General features: G+C 52.3%; 1 protein-coding gene across 4 annotated transcripts in view; it reads left to right on the top strand.

Annotated features, from left to right (window-relative positions):
- Positions 1-19,091, top strand: part of FOXP4 (forkhead box P4) — a 54,118-nt gene that overhangs the window by 9,710 nt on the left and 25,317 nt on the right. For all 4 annotated transcript variants that reach the window (XM_080663829.1, XM_080663827.1, XM_080663826.1 and 1 more), the window contains exon 2: positions 8,519-8,735. In XM_080663829.1, coding sequence (XP_080519955.1) covers positions 8,535-8,735 — 201 coding nt within the window. In that variant the 5' untranslated portion in view covers positions 8,519-8,534. The remainder of the gene's footprint in view (positions 1-8,518; positions 8,736-19,091) is intronic.

Raw genomic sequence — 19,091 nt, 5'->3', positions numbered from 1 at the left:
GTTGTGTAGGGCAGAGGTTCTCAACCCTAGCTGCACTTGAAGTTTAGGATTCTTGGAAAGCTTTTTAAATTGTCCACTCCTGGGTCCCAATCTCCAAACAGTCCAATTTAATTGACCCAGGTTGGAGCATAGGTATGGGTATTTTTGTTATTGCTTGTTTGCCTGTGAATCTCTCTCCTCCACCAAATTGTAAAGCCCCCCCCCGCCAAAGTAAGGGCTGGATTTTATTCACCTTTCTGTGCCCCAGGCCCCAATACTCAGTATCAGTTGCAGGCAAAGGCCCCCCCGCCCAGCTGTGTGCCTTGTAAACTCATCCAGATTTGACAGGGTTTGTAGTGTTAGCCTTTGAGTGCCTTACGCAGGATCTGAGAATCTTCTGAAGGAGATGAGAATGGAATTAAATCTCTAAAAAGCTGAGTGGTTCGTGAGTCTTCTGGGATGTGGCATATTGCTGAAGGGAGGGCAAAATTGGTACAAATTTTATGACATCAATTAGGGAATAAATGTATCAAAAGCCTTAACAATATGCAATTCTGCCTTTCAAACATATGCTAAGTAAATAGAAATGTAGTGTATTCTGTTCGCATAAGGGTGTTTATTGTACAGTCATAGCAAAAACATAGGTAACGGTCTATATGTCCAACTCCAGGGGGGTGGCTAAGTAAGTTCTGGAACATGCGGCCCATTCGAGCAACTATGTGGCCACTAAAAACTGTTGCTTAAAATATTTGATGTCATGTGGAAATGGTTATGATAGTAAGTGGTGAGTGGAAAAATAGGAAAATTCAAACCACGTACCGATTCTGACCCCAGTTTCACTTTTTCAGTGTTTATATGCCAAGAGAGTGAGAGTGGACTGACTGGAAGGGGCGGGTCCACAGGGCTGGCTCCCTGGGTGGTAGAATTATGGGCACTAATTGTTTTTTTTCTTTTATGTTTTTCTTCAAAAATTTCTACCAAGAGGTTTTTTACTTTTATGATTTAAAAAATAGTTGTTTGAAACTTGGGAGAGGACCTGGAACAGACCTCGCAGGATGTGGCCCACCTTCCAACGCCGCTTGTTGTAGCCTCTCAGAGAGGCTGTCCTCGCACTGAGCTCCTAGGCCCTGACATTTGTGCTAAGAAGAGGCCTTGGATGGTCCCTGGGTCTGGGGCAGGTAGCTCCTAGGGGGTCATTCAGGGAATGTCAGGCAGCAGTGGGAGTACGGAGGAAGCTTAGGGTGTGAACCTTGGACCCGCCCCACCCAGGGGAGCATCCCAGCGTACCAAGGAGGGCAGCGGTTGGAGAGGGATTAAGCTTCTTGGGAACTCAGGGAGCCTCCTCTATTTGGGGAGAGAAGCCGCTGGCCTGCTCAGAGGGCAAGTAGTCCTGTGACTCATGACCCTGCTCTGGTTTGGGGTCCCCTTTTGGAGCTGTAGAGACATTCTAACCTTTGGCGTCCTGCTTCATTTTCCTCGAGTGCTGAACCAAGGGCTGGGATCAGTTTTTACACGATAGCCCACTCAGAGTTGGGTTGAACAGATCTCCTGGGCACCTGTAATTAGAGTGACTACCCTTCTCTGGACACCTTCACACAGTGTGTTTTATTGGACACCGCAGCGACCCTGAAAGGAAGGTTTATTGGTATTAGCCCCATATGACAAATAAGGAATCCAACTGGTGACCTCACTGCTCAGCGCTCTCATCACAAAGGTAATAAGAGACCAGAGAAAGGTCAGCAGGTAGGATGGCAAATGAGTGGCTGGCCAAGGAAGGCCAAGGCCAAGAGAGGCTCCTGCCTGAGCCCTCCCCTCATCCGGCAGCCTGAAGCCAGTGGGCCTTTGGGGCCAGAGCTGAGGGGCGGGGGTGTCTCTGGGCCTTTGGATGACAGATTGGGAGGCATCCTTCAGTTACTTGTAACACCAGTGCTTATGGTCTGAAAAGCCCTCGGCTGTATGTCCCTTGACACAAGTAAGATCTGATCGCAGGCTAGCAAGAAAGGAAGGAAAAGAGAAAGAAAATATATGGCAAATTCATGCTCTGTTCTCTGTGGTACCCACATGTGTGCCCTGAAAAAGTCTTGAAACTGATGACCTCGTGTAAAAAAGAAGGGCGTTTGCATATGCTGTTTCCCCTGCAGTCAGTGGACTCTGCCTGGCCTATACCTTCTTACCCTTTATTTCTAAGCGTAAATGCTGTTTCCTCAAAAGAAGGCCTGTCCTGCTCCCCTCCCCCATTTAAATTAGAACCCTCTGTTTATTCTCTGTACTCATATTTGATACAATTTATTTTATTTGAGCTTATCTACTTACTGGTGTCCTTATTTGTCACCTACCTACCCCCACCCCCCCATTGAAACATAAGCTCCAGGACAGCAGGGCCTAGGTCCTGTTCTGTTCAGGTCTCTATGCACACAGAGCCTGGCACACTGTAGGTGCTTGAAGATTTGTTGAACCAGTGAATGGATGAAGGGTCATTGCTGGTGAAATATGCTCCTGGCCAGCCATTGGAGAAGAGAGAAGAATGAGTTTGTTCACAGCCCAAACTCTATTAGTGGCTAAACTTTCAAAAAGACAAACGCTAAATTTACTCAGACAAAAAAAAAAAAAAGGAGAGGGAGTAAGACCTCATTATTACCAGTTGCCCTCAATGCATTTAGGACATTACTGCACTGGCTTTAAAAAAAAAAAAAAAAACTGATTTGAGAGAGAGAGAGAGGAAGGGGGAGGGGGAGGAGAGGAGAGAGACAGAGAGAGAAACATTGATTTGTTGTCCCACTTATTTATGCATTCCTTGGTTGATTCTTGTATGTGCCCCCTGACCAGGGATCGAACCTGCAACCTTGGCATATCAGGACAACACTCTGACCAGCTGAGCTACCTGGCCAGGGCTGCACTGCCTACTTTGAGGTTTGTAAGCCTGTGTAGGGCAGGGGTCCCGTTTCAATTTCCTGTAGACAGATCTTCAGAGCTTGGCTTAATTAGACACTCAGTCCCTGTTGAATGAATGAGTGGCCTTGGAGAAGAGATGGCTCATCTGGTTTCCGCCACCAGGAGGCTCATAACTAGTCAATACTCCTCCTCGGAGCCCTATTGCCTTGGGAACTTTTTAAAAAAAATGACTGTTCTCAGGCTCACTGCAGACCTATTGAGTCAGAAACGCCAGGCCTGGGGCCCAGCCGCCTGTGTTTGAACAAGCTCTTCAAGGCAATTCTGATGCGCTCAAGTTTGACATTCTCAGCCTTAAGGTTTTAATCCATTTATTCTCCCTTCCTACCACCCCATGATAATATATTTTAAGAATCTTTGTCTGTCTTTCATGGCAGGCTGCTGCCCAGTCTTTTTTGAGAAGTTGATAGGGGTATACATTATAAATAGCTGCATCTAGTCGAGATTTCACCAATATCCAGAGGAGAAAAGCGGGCAGTTAACTTGGCCCAAGTCACTCAGCAAGTAGGAGATAAAGCTGGGACCAGATGCCAGGGTTTCCAACTCCTAGTCTCACCTAGGCTTTCAGGGAGCTTCACAGAGATCCGAGGCTTCTGAGGGCAGGACACAGTGTCTCCTTACTTCAACTCAAACCACCATCCCTGCTCCCGGGACAGGTAACCTGTAGTCACACCCTTACCCTCCATGCTTCCCAAAGAACTGGGGGTGCGCCCCGTCCAGCGGCGCGCATGCACGTGCGCCCTGCTAGCTCAGCCCCCAGGGCAGCGCTGGGGCTGCCCCGCCCCCTCCTCCCCTCCCTCCTTCGCGGTAAACTCCGGGCATCCATCAGTCTGTTAATTGCACTAATTAGAGATCGCGGAGGTGTTAATTGGAAAACCCTGGTATTGTGCCTGTTTGGGGAAGAAACCGTCAATAAAAATTAATTGATGAGTTGGCTGGACCGGCAGCGCGGGTTCGCAGCGAGGCGCCGGGTGTCGTGGCAAATGTTAGGGCTCAGACTAAGCGATTGTTAATTAAAAAGCTACGGTAATTAATACTCTCTTACACCATATGGGCCCGCGGAAAAGGCACAAAGGTTTCTCCACGTGTAGGACTCCCCATCCTTTTTCCCCTCCCCCGCAAAGCACCCTGGCCCTTGGGCCTTCCCTTTGGTCCCAAGGTAGGTGTAGCTCCTCACTTCCGCCAGGGAGGGGACTGGGCGACCCGGGAGGAGTTCCGAGGCATCCCCCACTGTGCACCTTACGGGTTCTTAGAAGGGCCAGTAGCCTCTGGGGAAGTGGGAGCCCCCAGCGGCCCGCAGACTCCCCCAGAGCGGAAGAGGCGGCTGCGGCTTTGACCCAGCTTCCTTCCTTCTGAAGGCTGGGCCCAAGGCCCTGGGGTGCCCTGGCTCCCGAAGGGGAACCCCAAGAGATGGGAGACAAGGACTTGCCCCAGACAGAAATCCTAGATCACCTGAAATAACTCCCCTGCAGCTGCTCTTCTCTGCCCTAAGCATGGTTGCAAGGGGGGTCTGGGAAGGCTGGGGTGGGGAGAGAGGCCTTCAGTGTATTGAGTCCTAGAAAGACCTCCTAATCTTCCATATACATGTTGTGTAAAGGAAGAAAGAACAGCCATTAACTTGGGAAAGGCAGTGACTTGCCCAGAGTCCTACTTCAGGACCCTGAAACCGGGTAGTCTAATCCCCAGGCTTCTCTCCTTTCTGTGGGTGTTCAGCTAATGTTTGCTGGGGAAATGGGGGACTGGGGGAGGAGCATGTGGACAGAGGTGGAAGAGCAGAGTGAAGGGAAGAGGGGACTCCTGGAGGGTGCCCCCCTTACTGGAGCAGGAAGCTCAAGTCTGCTCTAGCCTTTTGGGAAAGAGACCACAGCTGTGACTCAGATGAACCCTCTCACAGGCTCCTTCCAGCCACTAGGACAGTCTGGCTTCATGTCCACGTGCTGGGCCAGGGAATTTTACTCCTGGAGCTTCCAAGTCAGATGAGACCTTCAAGACCACCTCTCCCGGTAGAGCAGGGAAGTCGAGGCCCAGGGAAGGAGGAAGGCAGAGTGCTCACAGCTGGCTGTGGCTGCACTCAGGCTGCCTGGCTCCCAGGCCCCTGCCGTCTCCTCTCGCCGGGGTCCAGGTTCTCAAGGACACGCTTCCTCTGCTACACCCCACATTCTTGTAGTTACAGGGCATGGATACCAAGTCTCACCTCCAGCACCCCATCCCATCGCAAGCCTAGCAGGCTGGGCCTCAGGCACCCAGAGCCTGCTCACCCACAGTGCAGGGAACACCCCAGTGCTATTGCAACACCCCGTGGAGAGGTGAGCTGGAGGCATGAGGCCGATGGTGTGCTCATTCTCAGAGGGCGGGCGTCCCAGGGCAGAGGTGAGGGTTCCGATGCCTGGGAGCACCAGCCTTGCAGGTTTCCGTGGGTGTTGGTGGGCCGGCTGGAGCGTGGAAAGAGGTGACGTTCCCAGGAGGGGGCAGAGCGTGCCTCGTGGGAATTAATGCCATTCATATACCCTGCGGAAATGACTTTTCAAATGCATATAATCTCAAGCATGCAAATGAGAGGCTTGCTTCACCCTGTTTAATATGAATGATTGGCCCTTGAATAGCTATTATTACACGCCACATTGCAGCAATTATGTTGTTCACTGGGTGTCGCTATGCTCCCCGCTGCCCCCCCCCCCCCCCCGCCCATTAAAAAAAAAAAGAGAAAAGAAAGGGACACCTCTGTTTGTATCCTCTTTACTTTTTCTCCCTTTCTCCAAACTTGCTGTCTGGTCTACAACTTTATGGTGTGTGTGTGTATTAAAAGGGGGGCACTCATTCTTACCCCAGGAAAGTAACTGCTGGATTCTCTTTCCTTTCTCCTGTGCACACACACCCCTGAGGCTCTGGTCTTTGTCCCCTGGGGCCCAGGAGTTCTCAGATCTCAGAGAAGCTAAGCTTGGAATCAGGGCAGGCAGCTGCTCTCCACCCCCAGTAGGGCCAGTGTTGGGGGAGAGGGAGACTAGAGTATGCCCCTGCTCTCTCCCTACCCCCTCCTGTAGCTGGGGCCCAGGCCCGAGTGGGGGAAGGTGCTCTGTAGGCTGCTGGGAGGGATCAGGGTGGGTGGTTGGGGGAAGGGGGGGCTGGAGCCCTGTGCTCTGGCGGGTGGAGGATGGCGCCCACCCCATCCATCATTTGGCAGCCACTGGCCCTCTGGCTGACACGGCCATTAAGGCCTGAGACCGAGTGCTCAATCTCTTCCGAACCATCGCCCCCAACCTCGCCCTCTCCCTCGCCCCTGGCCCAGCTCCTCTGGCCCCAAGAGTGGGAACAGCAGCTGGGGTGGGGGAATACACAAAAGAAATGTTCCTTGGAAACACACAGAGAAATGCACAGACACAGGACACTCCAGCAGCACAGGTTCCCATAGGAAGCCACACGGAGACACCTAGAGTCACGGAGGAAGTGGGGCCTTAAGAGCAGTGATGTGGCACATATAAACTGGTGGGCTCCCCATGGACCCTTAGCAGCTCTCTGTCCTGCCCCCCAGAACCCTCACTTCAATTGGTTTTGCTTCCAGCAGGGATAAAACAGAGCACGTGGCCCAGTAGAGTGAGGGGCGCAAGAAGAGAATTTGGGGGCAAGAGACAGATGCTCCTGGGAGCTGCCATTTTGAGGAGGAATTAGGGAAATAATCCAATCTTTTCCAGTAGTTTCTCTAATTTGCTACCTGCAAGGCCTCTTGGTTGTGGGGTCTGCTTAGGCCAAAAGAGAATCAAGAAGGGAGGGAAGAACACTGCTGACTTTCACAGACCCCACTTGCTGCTCCTGTGGCTTCTGCCCCTTGACCTCTGTGTGACCTGGGCCAAGTCTGTGACCTCTCTGAGCCTCAGGATCTTCACCCTTACAAATAGGGCAGGCGAAGAAGGGTTTGATTGGAGCTTACTCTGCTGGGTGGTTTGTATGTGCTGTTTTATTTACTCCTTCCAGGACTCTAGGAAACAGAGTTTTAGGGAGTTTAAGACATGTGTGGAAGCCCTGGTTGGTGTGGCTCAGTTGGTTGAGTGTTGTCCTGTGCACCGTAAGATCACCAGTTCAATTTCTGGTCAGGGCACATGCCCACATTGTGGGTTCAGTCCCCCGATCAGGGTTCATGCAGGAGGCAGTTGATCAGTGCTCCTCTCTCACACTGATGTTTCTCTCTTTCTCCTTTTTCCTTCCTTTCTCTCTCCTTCTCCCTTCCTCTCTCTCTAAAATCAATAAAAACATCTTTTTTTAAAAAAGATGTGTTGAAGCCCTAGCCGGTTTGGCTCAGTGGATAGAGCATTGGCCTGGGGACCGAAGGGTCCCAGGTTCGATTCCGGTCAAGGGCACATGCCCGGGGTTATGGGCTCCAACCCCAGTAGGGGGCCTGCAGGAAGCAGCCTATCAGTGATTCTCTCTCATCATTGATGTTTCTCTCCTTTCCTCTCTGAAATCAATAATAAAAAAGGACATGTTGAAGATCAGTGGTGGATACCAGCCATCTCCTGTTTCACTAAAATCCATGTGCCTCTCAAGCGACTTTGGGGGGTAGTTGGATACATCCCAGACTTTGAGAACAGCTCTGCATGTTCAGGTTCCCCCATCACAGTGTGGGTACAAGCCCCTGAGGTAGTGGGACCTCCACAAGGTGTAGAAGGAAGTCCAGGCCTCCTCCTCCTCCTCACTGCCCTTGACCCTCTCTCTTTCTGGGAGGCAATTGGAGTGGGAAAAAGAGGGTATGGAATTCAGGCCTTGACCCTTTGCCTCTGTAAATCCCCAAACTCTGGACCCTCTGCTTTCCCATCTGTCGGGTCAGGATGATAAACACTCTCAGTCTTGTGATTAGGAACCACGGTGCCTGTGGAGACAACGTTATTGAGTGTCTACTTTTGGCCAGACCCTCGCCTGCCAGCCTTAGAAGGGAAGGCGGAGAAGTGGACCACGGCTGCCTCCACTGCACAGCTCCAAGCTGAGTCTGGTTCCCAGTAGGTGCTGGGCAAATGGCAGCCTTTTTGCTGTGGAGCAAATCTTGATTAGAACCTCAGTGCCCTCAGGAAAAGACTAGGGAGGGCCCTGCCCTGGGGAACTCCCTGCCTCCCTGCTCTGGGGAACTCCCTATCTACAAGCACAATGGCCATTACAGGTGTTTGTGCCAAAGGAGGAAGGAGTATAGTGAGTCCCAGTGAATAGCTCATCTGCTTTTAAGTTCTTGCAGAACCCTCGCCCCTCCCCTCCCATCCCCCCATGCCCTGGCCTGGAGGGAGAGGCCAGACTAGGTATGGGGGCGGGCAGCATCTCCCCCTGCCATGTAGTGGTCTTCTGGAAGTCAAGTTGAGGAAAAGTTCGGAGAGGGGGCAGCTGCAGTCTGGAGCTGCCCCTTATCCAAGACTAGGGGAAGGGTGACATTGGGAGAGGTTGCACCCCAAAAGGGGTCCCAGGAGCAGCCCCCAGAAGGTTGAGGAGGAGATGCCCCAGGCCTGGGGTGGGGTGTAAGGTGGGGGTGTTGAGGGACATGGTTGAACCCAGGGTAGAACCTGCACCTGCCCTGCCCATTCAGCCCCTCCCCCTATCTCTTCTCCCCCTCCAGGTCCTGCTAGAGCGACATGATGGTGGAATCTGCCTCGGAGACAATCAGGTCAGCTCCCTCTGGTCAGAACGGCGTGGGCAGCCTCTCCGGGCAGGCTGATGGCGGTGCCGGGGCTGCGGGCGCTGCTGGAGGCGGTGCGGGCAGGGATGCAGCTGCGGGCGCTGACAGCAACGGCGAGATGAGCCCTGCGGACCTGCTGCACTTCCAGCAGCAACAGGTAGGAGCTGGCGCCTCTCCTCGGCCACGGGGACAGGGAGGGGGCACGCCAGGCCTCTTCCCACTCCATCCTGGCCACTGGTGCCACTGCTCCGGGCCAGGCAGCTTCCCTTTAACAATCTTGGGAAGGTCCAGCTCCCAGGGACTCCCTCTTTGCCCTCCGTTCTAGTGGCCACCTTAACCAAGGGAGAGCTGATCTTTCTAGAGAGAGAAGTGGGACTCGGGGTCCTGAGATCATGGCGCTTCGGACAGTCTCAGAAATGCCCACGGGGACAGACAAACTAGGGAAGCAGGCCCGAGGGGTACATCCTGGGTGGACGGGCACCTGGGCTCTCTTGCACACTGGCTAAGCTAACAGGGTTGGGGAGAAGACCCTCCCTTTAGAAGTGTGTCCACTGGGGAAAGGGGGCTGGGCACATAGGGGTATCTCCACTTTATTTGTATTGTAAAATAAGCCCCCCACCACCACCACCACCATGTCTGCTTGGGCCCCTGACTCAAGCTGTGAAGAGATCAAACTTCCAGAGACCAGAGGCCAAAGCAGCTGGGAAAAGGCCAAGAGCCAGAGTCAAAGGCACGCCTCCATTTTTAGGGCTCAGACTGGGCACCCCTGTCTGTATCCACTTTCCCTCTTGCCCTCCATCATTCCCGCTCTGAACTGCAGAGTTCAGGAGTTCAAGACCAGCCTTCTGTGGATAGAGAGGCCCTAGGGTGGGGAACCTGGTTGGGTGATGACAGAACAGGGGCCCAGGTCCTAGCCCCACCCTGGAAACAGGGAGAATCTGCTTGACAAGTTCAGGAGAACCGGCCCAGCCAGCCTGGCTGCAGAGTCTCCTCTTATTGGACTCCCTGCTTCTCGAATCACTGCTGGTGGCACTGGCCCTTAGGGGCTCTGCTGGGAATAAGGAAAATTCAGGTCCTGCCTGCCCCTCCCCACCGGGATCCCACCCTGCCTTATGGCCTTAGGTGCCTGCCTGCAGGGATGTGTGTACATTGCCCTCATGCTGTCTCCCAGGTTCACCCCGGGGCTCCTCCTCCCACTCCACAGCCCCTAGGGAGTGGGAGAGGTCAAAGGGCAAAATCCTACCCTCCCACCACATGCCTGGGAGCCGGAGGTCTGCCTGGAGCAGCATGGTCAGAAGCTGGGCACCCTGCACTGAGCTGGTCAGCCAGCACTGACACAGGAATGGAACAAACCCTGGTTAAGTCCGAGCCTGCCCCTTCGTGTGACCTTTGCCAAATCCTGGGTCTCCCCGAGCCTTGGCTTCCTTCGGTGGTTAGGATCAGAGGCAGTTTAGGTGTGAAACCCCTGTCCCCAGGAGCTGCGTGGATGGGAACAGAACTAAGGGCTTTAAAAATCACTTCCTCTTACAAGCAGTGGGGGCTGGAATGGAAGGGCCGGTCTCCATTCCCCGGGAGATGGGCCTTGGGAGTTTCCTGGCATCTCCCAAGCCTTCCTAAGCAGGATCTCTGGGGAGAGACTCAGTGCCTGTGTTGTCTACTGGGGACAGAGGTCAAAGGGCAAAATCCTGCCCTCTACCAAAATAATGGCAGAACACACCCCACCAGGAGGCTCCAAGGCCACCCATTTTGTATGGCCAGCCCCCCGCCCCCTGCCGCACTTCTGTGCAGAATGGGGGGTGAGGCGTGGGCAGGAGAAACACTGAAACTGGGAATGTCTTTTAAAACGTGTTCAAAGTGAAGCGTGAACACAGAAACTGGGTGGCGGGGGAGATGCGTGGGGTGGGGACGCCCTGTGTGTGCTGATCAGGTTTCTCCGCTCCGCACACGCATGTTTTACCCTCTGTGTTCCATGTTCCCGTTATTCCTGTTTGTTTTGGGGAATATCCCAAAGTCCTGGAAAATCCTATATCTGTTTCACAAATAAACTGGGGTGGAGATTTGGAGGCAGGCGGAGGGCTGTTTTATCCATTTGGGCTCTATGGGCGTAGTGCCTGGGGCCAAGGAAAATATTTGAGATTTAAAAAGGTTTTGTTGGCTCCAAACTATGAAAAGAGTCCTGCAAAATTAAAAATCCAAAATGTGCAATTAAATAAGATCCGTCTGTAGGCCCTGCTCCCACCCCCCAATATATGAGTGAGGTGTGGGGGAAGTTTCAGGGGTAACACTTTCTGGCCCCCCAACAACAAATGTTCCGATTTGTGGGCTAAACCAACCATAGGAAAGAGAGCCTGGCCCAGTGGGCGCCTCCTCCCTCTCAGTCCCAACCAGGAAGTCCTTCAAGGACAAACAAATACCTGTGTCTCTCACATGGGTTGTGTCATTTAGTCATCTGGCGGGCGGCGGGGGTGGATATTATTATTCCCGTATCACAGGTGAGAGGGCAGCAAGAGGGGTCTCCCAGTTCCTAGTTCAGGGTTCAGCACAGTCTCCTTTTTGCTCCTGCCACTCACACAGTCCCCTGTAGGAAATGGAGGGAGCAAGGCCTGCAACATAGTAGGTGCTAAATAAATGTCTATTGATGCATGATTGAGAGCACTCCATTCTCAACCTAAAAGGTCTCTTAAAACAAACAAACAGAAGCAACACTGTCCACTGGCCCTAAGTAGCCACTTCAGAAGAAGGAGGTTGGGGAGGGGGGTGGGGTCTGTGAGCATTGCACTGGTCTGTCCCCTCTCCCTCTGTCCTTCTGTCTGTTGGTCCCTGTCCCTCCGCTCTAGGTAAACAAACCCTGGAAATGCAAGCTTGGCCTTTGGGAATAATGAGTTGACAGAGGAGAGAGAGAGAGATAAACAGGGCGAGTCAGAAGTCAGACTGGTGACAGGACTTTAGGCTGAAACAAACAGTGCTGAAGAGGGCAGCCACGTCACTTTGGAATAAGAGCAGGCGCCTGTTTCCATGCAACAGCAGGCCGGAGCTTGTTTAAACAGAGGCTGGGGGTGGAGGGGGGTGACATAGCTTGGCTGCCAGGCCCCTCGGATGGAGAGAGGGCCCCTCGCATGGAGAGAGGGTCCCTGGCTGGCTGCCCCATTGCAGCAGTCAAGGCCCCAGCTTCCCTCTCCCCTGCCCCCCTCCCAAAACCCTTATTGGTGAGTGACAGAGCCATGCCACGTTCACTCTGCCCTTAGTCTCCAATCTCCTCACTCTTGTGAGAAAAGGGCGTGGGGAGTGTGGTGGGCCTGGTGCATGCATTCCTTCAGCAGACATGCATTGCACCTGAGTTTGCACGGGTGACCCTGCTGGCCGCTGGAGTTGGTGATTCCCCAGCTACTGTTAAAGAATACTCTGGACCCAGCAGATGGGCCAGCTGCCCATCAGTCCTCTTCCTTCACCTAGGCAGAGTCCTTCCTCATCAACCCCCCACCCCCTCCACCCTGTGGTTCCCCTTGCATGGCTTTTTTCTTTCAGGTTGCCCTTGCATTTTATCCTAATCTGATTCACCTGCATGAAAAGTGTTAATAAATGTTCATATGGGGACTGCACAGATACCTCTGTTAGGGGCTTAGTAAGAGCTGGGAAAATGTGTGCCAGCTTTTGGGAGGTGGAGGGCCTGGGGAGGTCTTGGGGGCCAGGCTGGGCACTCTGGCCCAGGCAAGCAGGACTTGGGGCAGGAGGGCTGAGCAGGCCCAGTGGGGGCCGGCGGAGCTGTTGGCCACTGCACTGAAAGGCGTCCTGGGCCTCCAGAGCCGCACTCCTATTGTCCTCAGGTTGTGGGGGTGACAGGTCAGCGAGGGTCACAGGAGGATTGCTTAGCGTCTGGGAACTCCCACTGCAGTTGCTGTGGCAACCGGGGCCAAATCCCACCCTGCACACATCCTGTGGGGAGATTCAAAAGGGTTGGAGGGGGGAGCTGCACTTTAAAGGGCTTTTAACTCACCCCCCTCCAAAGAAATGGGGGGTGTCAGGGAATTGGGCAGGGGGAAAACGAAGAATGGAAGAGATTTCTGTTTTCCTTCTCCATCTGGCTCTCCTCTGCCCAAGCTACTTAGGGGGGTGGGGCGGAAAGGGGAGGCCTCAGAGGTGAATTAGCACTCCCCACCTCACACACACTGTCTACAGTTGTCTTTACTTTTAGGTTTGGGGCCCACTTTTTCAGTTTGTGGGACTCCCACCCTCATGCCAGATTCTGCTCTTTCGTATGTGGTCCTACACCTCCTTTCCTTTCTGTAGAACAAGTCCCTTCCCCAGGAAGTGCTGGAGGGAGTGTTGGGGCCCAGACTCCCCAGAGGGGAGATTAGAAACTTCATGTCAGTGAAGTCCCCTCTCAGCAGCTACAGGGTCATGCTTAGAAAGTGCTCCTCCCTGCCCTGCCCCGGAATAGGGGGCAGGTGAGTGAGGGGCTGGGCTTCGAGGACCAGCAGGGGAGAGAGCTGTAAACCGCCTCCGCTTCTTGTACCCATCCTGGGTTACTCAGCCAAAGACCACTGTTTCCTGTCTGCCCCCCAGTCCAAGGAAAAGGGAGGTCCCCCTAGGGGAGGGAGCTCCAGTAAGGGGGCGGGTAGAAGAGAGGGCCCAAGGCTGGGAAAGGGCTCCAGGCCCCTGCTCTTTTGGGACCAGAAAAGAGTCAACCCACTCTACCAGCCTCCCTTCCAGTATGACTTTTCTCTCCTCCCTTTCCCTTTGATGCCAACGTTTTTATCCTTACTGGTCAGGAGTTTGGGGCCGTGGAAGGGGGGGTGGAATGTTTCCCCTTCTGAGGGTGAAGGTTGACCTGGGGAGGACCGCACTCAAAGCACCTCTCAGTGGGTAGCTAATTTTCTCCTAGGGAAGCACCTCTATTCTGAGAAGGGAATGGCGTGCCCCCACAGCCCCACCCCAAACCCTACCCCTGCAGAAGTGGCTAGTGTGGGGGCAGTAGCCCGGCTCATGGTAGGTCTGAACCCAGACTTCCTTACACCCCGCTTCCTGAGGACTCCACAGACAGAACCACCCTCTGGGGGTACAGGGCTCCCTGCCACCACTGCCCACACTCAGGCCCTGCCTCTTCCAGCACCCACACCAGCTGGTCTGGGCCCAGAGGAGCCGCATGGGTCGCCCTGGGTGCTAAGGCCCCCACTGGGGGCGCAGGGCAGGGAGAGGGAAAAGGGGCCTCTTGGAGGAGCGCCCTTCCCCTTTCAGTGCTTTGGGTCCATGGTCTGTTCTCATCTGCTGGTGGCAGAGGCACGGCCCTGCCCGAGGAGGCGTTCCCAAGGCCTGGCGGGGAAGGGGCCCTGAAAGCAGGCTGCACCAGGCCTCGCCGCTCCCACCCACGTGGGCCTGTCGGTATCTGTGCGTTGCTGGTTTTCATTTTAATGGTTCTAATTTGAGAATGCGCCAATGTCATTTTTACGAGGTTGGTGTAAAAAAAATTTACAGCCTTTTCCAAAAAGCTTTTTTTTTTTTTCCAAGGGAAAAAGGTGTAGAATCACTTCGGGGGTTTTATGGTCTGCACTCCCCCACTCTCTTTGCCCCCCTCCTCTGTGCTGTTTCATTTTTATGTCTCTTTGCTGGAGGACAAAGCCTAGCTGGTGGAGGACCTGGATCTCCCCATGGTCAGTACCCTTCCTGGTTGGGACTGCTGACCTCTGACCTTTCTCCCTGCACCCCTTTCCTCTACTCTGGTTCCCTCCACTCTCTGTTCCTTGGAGGAGTTGCATTTCAATGAGTGAATGGAGAGGTGTTTTTTTGTTTAATTCAAATCAACAAGTACTTATTAGGCACCGACTGTTTACTAGCTGCAGGTTAGGAAATTCTATCACTTCCGTAATTTCTTATATTCACTTGCTTAGAATCCTCCAGCAATTTTTCCTCGCGTGTAGAATTAAATAAAAAACCATTGTCCCTGCCCGGCCAGAGTAGCTCAGTCGAGCGTCGTCCTGTGCACCGAAAGGTCGCCAGTTCTATTCCTGGTCAGGGCACATACCTGGGTTTCGGGTTTGATCCCCAGTCAGTCGGGGCACTTGTGGAGGGCAGCCGATGTTTCTTTCTCTCTCTTCTTCCCTTCCTTCCTCTCTGTAGGCATGTCTTTGGGTGAGGATTAAAAAAAACACACACCGTTGTCCCTGTGTGATCTGGCCCCTGCTCATCTCTGGGACTCTCTCTCAGGCCGTTTGGCTCAGCCACACTGACCATGCATGAGGCACCTCCAAGCTCATTCCACCTCAGGCCTTGCACCAGCTCCTTCCTGCACCATGCATGCTCTCCTGGGAGAGTTGCCTCCTCATTCTAAATGGCTCCTCAGAGAGGCCTTCCCTGGCCACACAACCCAAGTAGCCAGCCGCCTCTGCAACGCTCACCACCACCTCATGGCTCGCTTTTCCGTGTTAGTGTCTGTCTCACCCCATGAGAATGGAGCCCCGTTAAAGCAAACACCATGAGCCCACAGTGTCAGACCAGTGCCCTATGGGGCTTCATAAATATTTGCTGAATGACTGATAAGTGAATAGAATGTTATACTGTGGCCCTGGGGGGACAGGTTTGGGATGGGCCAGTACCCTAAACACCTTCCCGATGCCCCTCCCCTAAATCTAGCCAGACCCCAGTTGAAATTATCAAGATAATTTAGATCCCAATTTTGCCAAAGTTAGCTGGGTATAGACAAAAGAAGTGTTTGGGATTTGTTTATTTTGGCTACCCCTCACCACAATCCAAATTAAACCAGAATTTGTTAGGGGGTCCTCCATCCTGTCTGGCCAGCTCCTGGCTGCAGAGCCCCATGTCGGACCCGGGGGATCCAGGGTCTGTTTCTGCCACTGTGTGACTCTGGGCCTGTCACTGCCCTGGCTATCCATTTCCTTGTCTGTAACGAGAGCTAGATCAGCGCTTCGTAAACCTTTTTGCTTGTGATCTACAGTGAGAGCTACATTTTACTCGGACGCCCAGCACACACATTGTCACGAAACAATGTTTATGCTCACCCAGTAACTCTAATTTTTAAAAAGTATATGTGTGTGTGTATTTTTTCCTCATTTTTGGACCCACTAAATTGATATAATGACCCACCAATCAATCATGACCAGCAGTTTGGGCAACACTGGCCCGGATTCCCTCCAACGCTTCCAGCTCTCCAGGCTGCGGTTTGTGCTTCTGCCTCTCCATTCTCAGAGCTCAGCCCTTCAAGCTTGTCTCCGTGAGCACCAGCGCATCCCACCCTCCTAAACACACGCGTAGTGGGACTGGGACCCAGCACAGAAGCACAGAGCCGGAATCCTTCAGCCTCAAGAACAGCCCTGCACCTGGCTTCCGCAGAGAGCTGCCTCCCTCCCATCCCCCCATCCCCCCCCCTCCCGCCCCCGAATTCTCAGAGGCAGAAATGAGGGGGTGGTCTCCTACTGGAGATGACAGACCCTCCTGTCTCAAGACTTGTTTTTCTTTTCATAGCAGCTCCCTGTGGCCCTCAAAGCTCTAGCTTCATTCCCTTCCATCCCAACCGCCCTCCCTGGATGCCATCCGTTATAAGCCATTTGTTCCTAATTGTGGAGATCCTGCTAATGACTTCTGAATGGGTGATGGGGGGAGGAGAGTTCAGCTTCATTAGCGAGACGGAGTTCTTAGCTTGAGGGGAAATGGGGGTGGCGTAGGCTGGAAGAGGGTTTGGTTAGCTAGTCCTTCTGGGTGGCAGAGGACAAATGACCAGGAGCTGCCTGGGAAGGCAAAAGATAAATTAAGTGACAATAGTTAATGTCCATTCAGGACCCGCTGGGTGCCAGGCACTGTGCTAAGTACTCCATGTATATTGTCTCATATACTCTTCACAGCAACCCTGTGAGCTAAGTACAGGGTTATCCCTATGTTGCAGAGCAAGAATGGGGGCTCAGAGAGGACAAATGACTTACCCAAAGTCACTCAGTATATGGTGGAGCCAGGATCTGGATGCAGATCTCTGACCAGGGTCCATGCACCCGATAAACCATCCTGCCTCCCTAGGGGAACACTATACCTTACTCCCCAAACCACAGAACTGGGCATTTGGTTTTTAGTCCAGCGGGTGGAGGGAGGAGAAAAATGAGGTTTAAGAAGCCAAATGGCTCCCAGTTTCTTTTTTATTTTATTTTTTTTAATTTTTATTTATTTTTAATAAATCTTTATTGTTCAGATTATTACAATTGTTCCTCTCCCCCCCCCCCCCCCCGCCGATAGCTCCCCTCCACCCAGTTCCCACCCCACCCTTTGCCCTTACCCCCTCCCCACTGTCCTCATCCATAGGTGTACAATTTTTGTCCAGTCTCTTCCCGCACCCCCCACACCCCTTTGCCCCTGAGAATCATCAGTCCACTCCCTTTCTATGCCCCTGATTCTATTATATTCACCAGTTTATTCTGTTCATCAGATTTTTTTATTCACTTGATTTTTAGATTCACTTGTTGATAGATATGTATTTGTTGTTCATAATTTTTATCTTTGCCTTTTTCTTCTTCTTCCTCTTAAAGAATACCTTTCAGCATTTCATATAATACAAGTTTGGCAGTGATGAACTCCCTTAGCTTTTTCTTATCTGTGAAGCTCTTTATCTGCCCTTCAATTCTGAATGATAGCTTTGCTGGGTAGAGTAATCTTGGTTGTAGGTTCTTGCTATTCATCACTTTGAATATTTCTTGCCACTCCCGTCTGGCCTGCATAGTTTCTGTTGAGAAATCAGCTGACAGTCGTATAGGTGCTCCCCTGTAGGTAACTGTTTTTCTCTTGCTGCTTTTAATATTCTCTCTTTGTCTTTTGCTTTTGGCATTTTAATTATGATGTGTCTTGGTGTGGTCCTCTTTGGATTCCTTTTGTTTGGGGTTCTCTGCGCTTCCTGGACTTATAAGTCTATTTCTTTCACCAGGTGGGGGGAGTTTTCTGTCATTATTTCTTCAAATAGGTTTTCAGTATCTTGCTCTCTCTCTTCTTTTGGCACCCCCATAATTTCAGATGTTGGTACGCTTGAAGTTGTCCCAAAGACTCCTTACACTAACTTCAAATTTTTTGGATTCTTTTTTCTTTTTGCTTTTTCGGTTGAGTGTTTTTTGCTTCTTTGTATTTCACATCTTTGACTTGATTATTGCGGTCCTCTAGTCTGCTGTTGGATCTCTGTATATTATTTTTTATTTCAGTCAGTGTATGTTTAATTTCTAGTTGGTCCTTTTTCATATCCTTGAGGGTCTCGCTAAATTTATCGGCCTTTTCTAGAAAATTCTTGAAAAACCTTATAACCATGGTTTTAAACTCTATATCCAGTCGTTTGCTTTCCTCCATTTCTTTCATTTGTGACCTGTTTCTTTGTCTCCTCATTTTGGCTGCTTCCCTGAGTTGATAGAGGGGCTTTGTGTGCTAGGCGTCCTATAGGACCCAGTGGCTCAACCTCCCCAGTTACCTTAGGTGGACACTCTTGTGTGCACCCCTTTGTGGGCTGTGTGCACAGTCTTATTAAGCCTTGATTGTTGTTGGTATCACTGGGGGGAATTGACCTCCAGGCCAGTTGGCTGTGAGGATCAGCTGTGTCTATGCTGGGAGAACTTCCGTGCTGGAGACACCCTTATGAGACAAGACTTGCTTCAGTGGGGCTTTGGCGCTCACTGAGTCTGCCCCCTGAGTGTGTCCCTTATGGATCTGAGGAGTTGTAATCTGGATGATCCCACTCTGTCCCCTGGGTACACTGGCTCTTGGATCTCCAATGAGGTGCTAATTTAGCCTCTGCCTGAGGCCACCCAACAGGAGCTATGGAGAGATCTGCAGATTCCTCTTCTTTGTTTGGGTTTTGGAGGTGCCCAGATGAGGCCTAGCTGTGAAGCAATGCAAGCTGCTGTGGAGCCTTGGGCCTTCTTTTGGATGTTCTGGGTCTCACTGGCTCAGCTGCAGTTTGTTAGGTAAGTTTAAAATTCAAAGGACCAGGCCATTCATACGCAAAAGCCTCTACACTCAGCTTGGATGGGGCTGAGTCTCAGGGTGGAGCAACCAGCAATGGCTTCGTGAGACGGGATCTCAGGGCAGAGCAAACAGCGATGCCTTCCCGTCAGCCCTGCCCTAAGAGGCCCCTGGTTCTCAGTGTCCCGGTAATCGCTGCAAGCACCTTTAAGAGAAAGCTGCCCTCGAGTTCCGCCCACTGCCAGACAGTCCAGTTTCTCCCCGTGTGAGTCTGGGTCCCCAGAGTCTCGCCCAGAACTGGAGTTCAGAGCAGTTGCGAGCTTTTGTTTCCCTCCCGATTGAGAAAGCCAGCCGCATACTCAGTTGCCAGCCCCCTCCGTGTGCGCGCCTCCGTACCTCTGCCTTCCGCAGCTCCTGTGAGTCTCAGTGTGCTTTTCTTTTTCCTTCTAGTTGTAGAATTTCCACTCAGCCAGCCTTCCTGTGGTTCTGGATAATGTCCGTTTTGTCTTTTAGTTGTAGTTTTGAAATTGTTGTGCGAGGCAGCAGTTTAGGTGTTTACCTATGCCACCATCTTGGT

The sequence above is a fragment of the Plecotus auritus genome, assembly GCF_963455305.1.
Source record: "Plecotus auritus genome assembly, chromosome: 4".
In the NCBI taxonomy this organism is placed as follows: domain Eukaryota; kingdom Metazoa; phylum Chordata; class Mammalia; order Chiroptera; family Vespertilionidae; genus Plecotus; species Plecotus auritus.
This window is presented reverse-complemented; position numbering and strand designations above follow the sequence as displayed.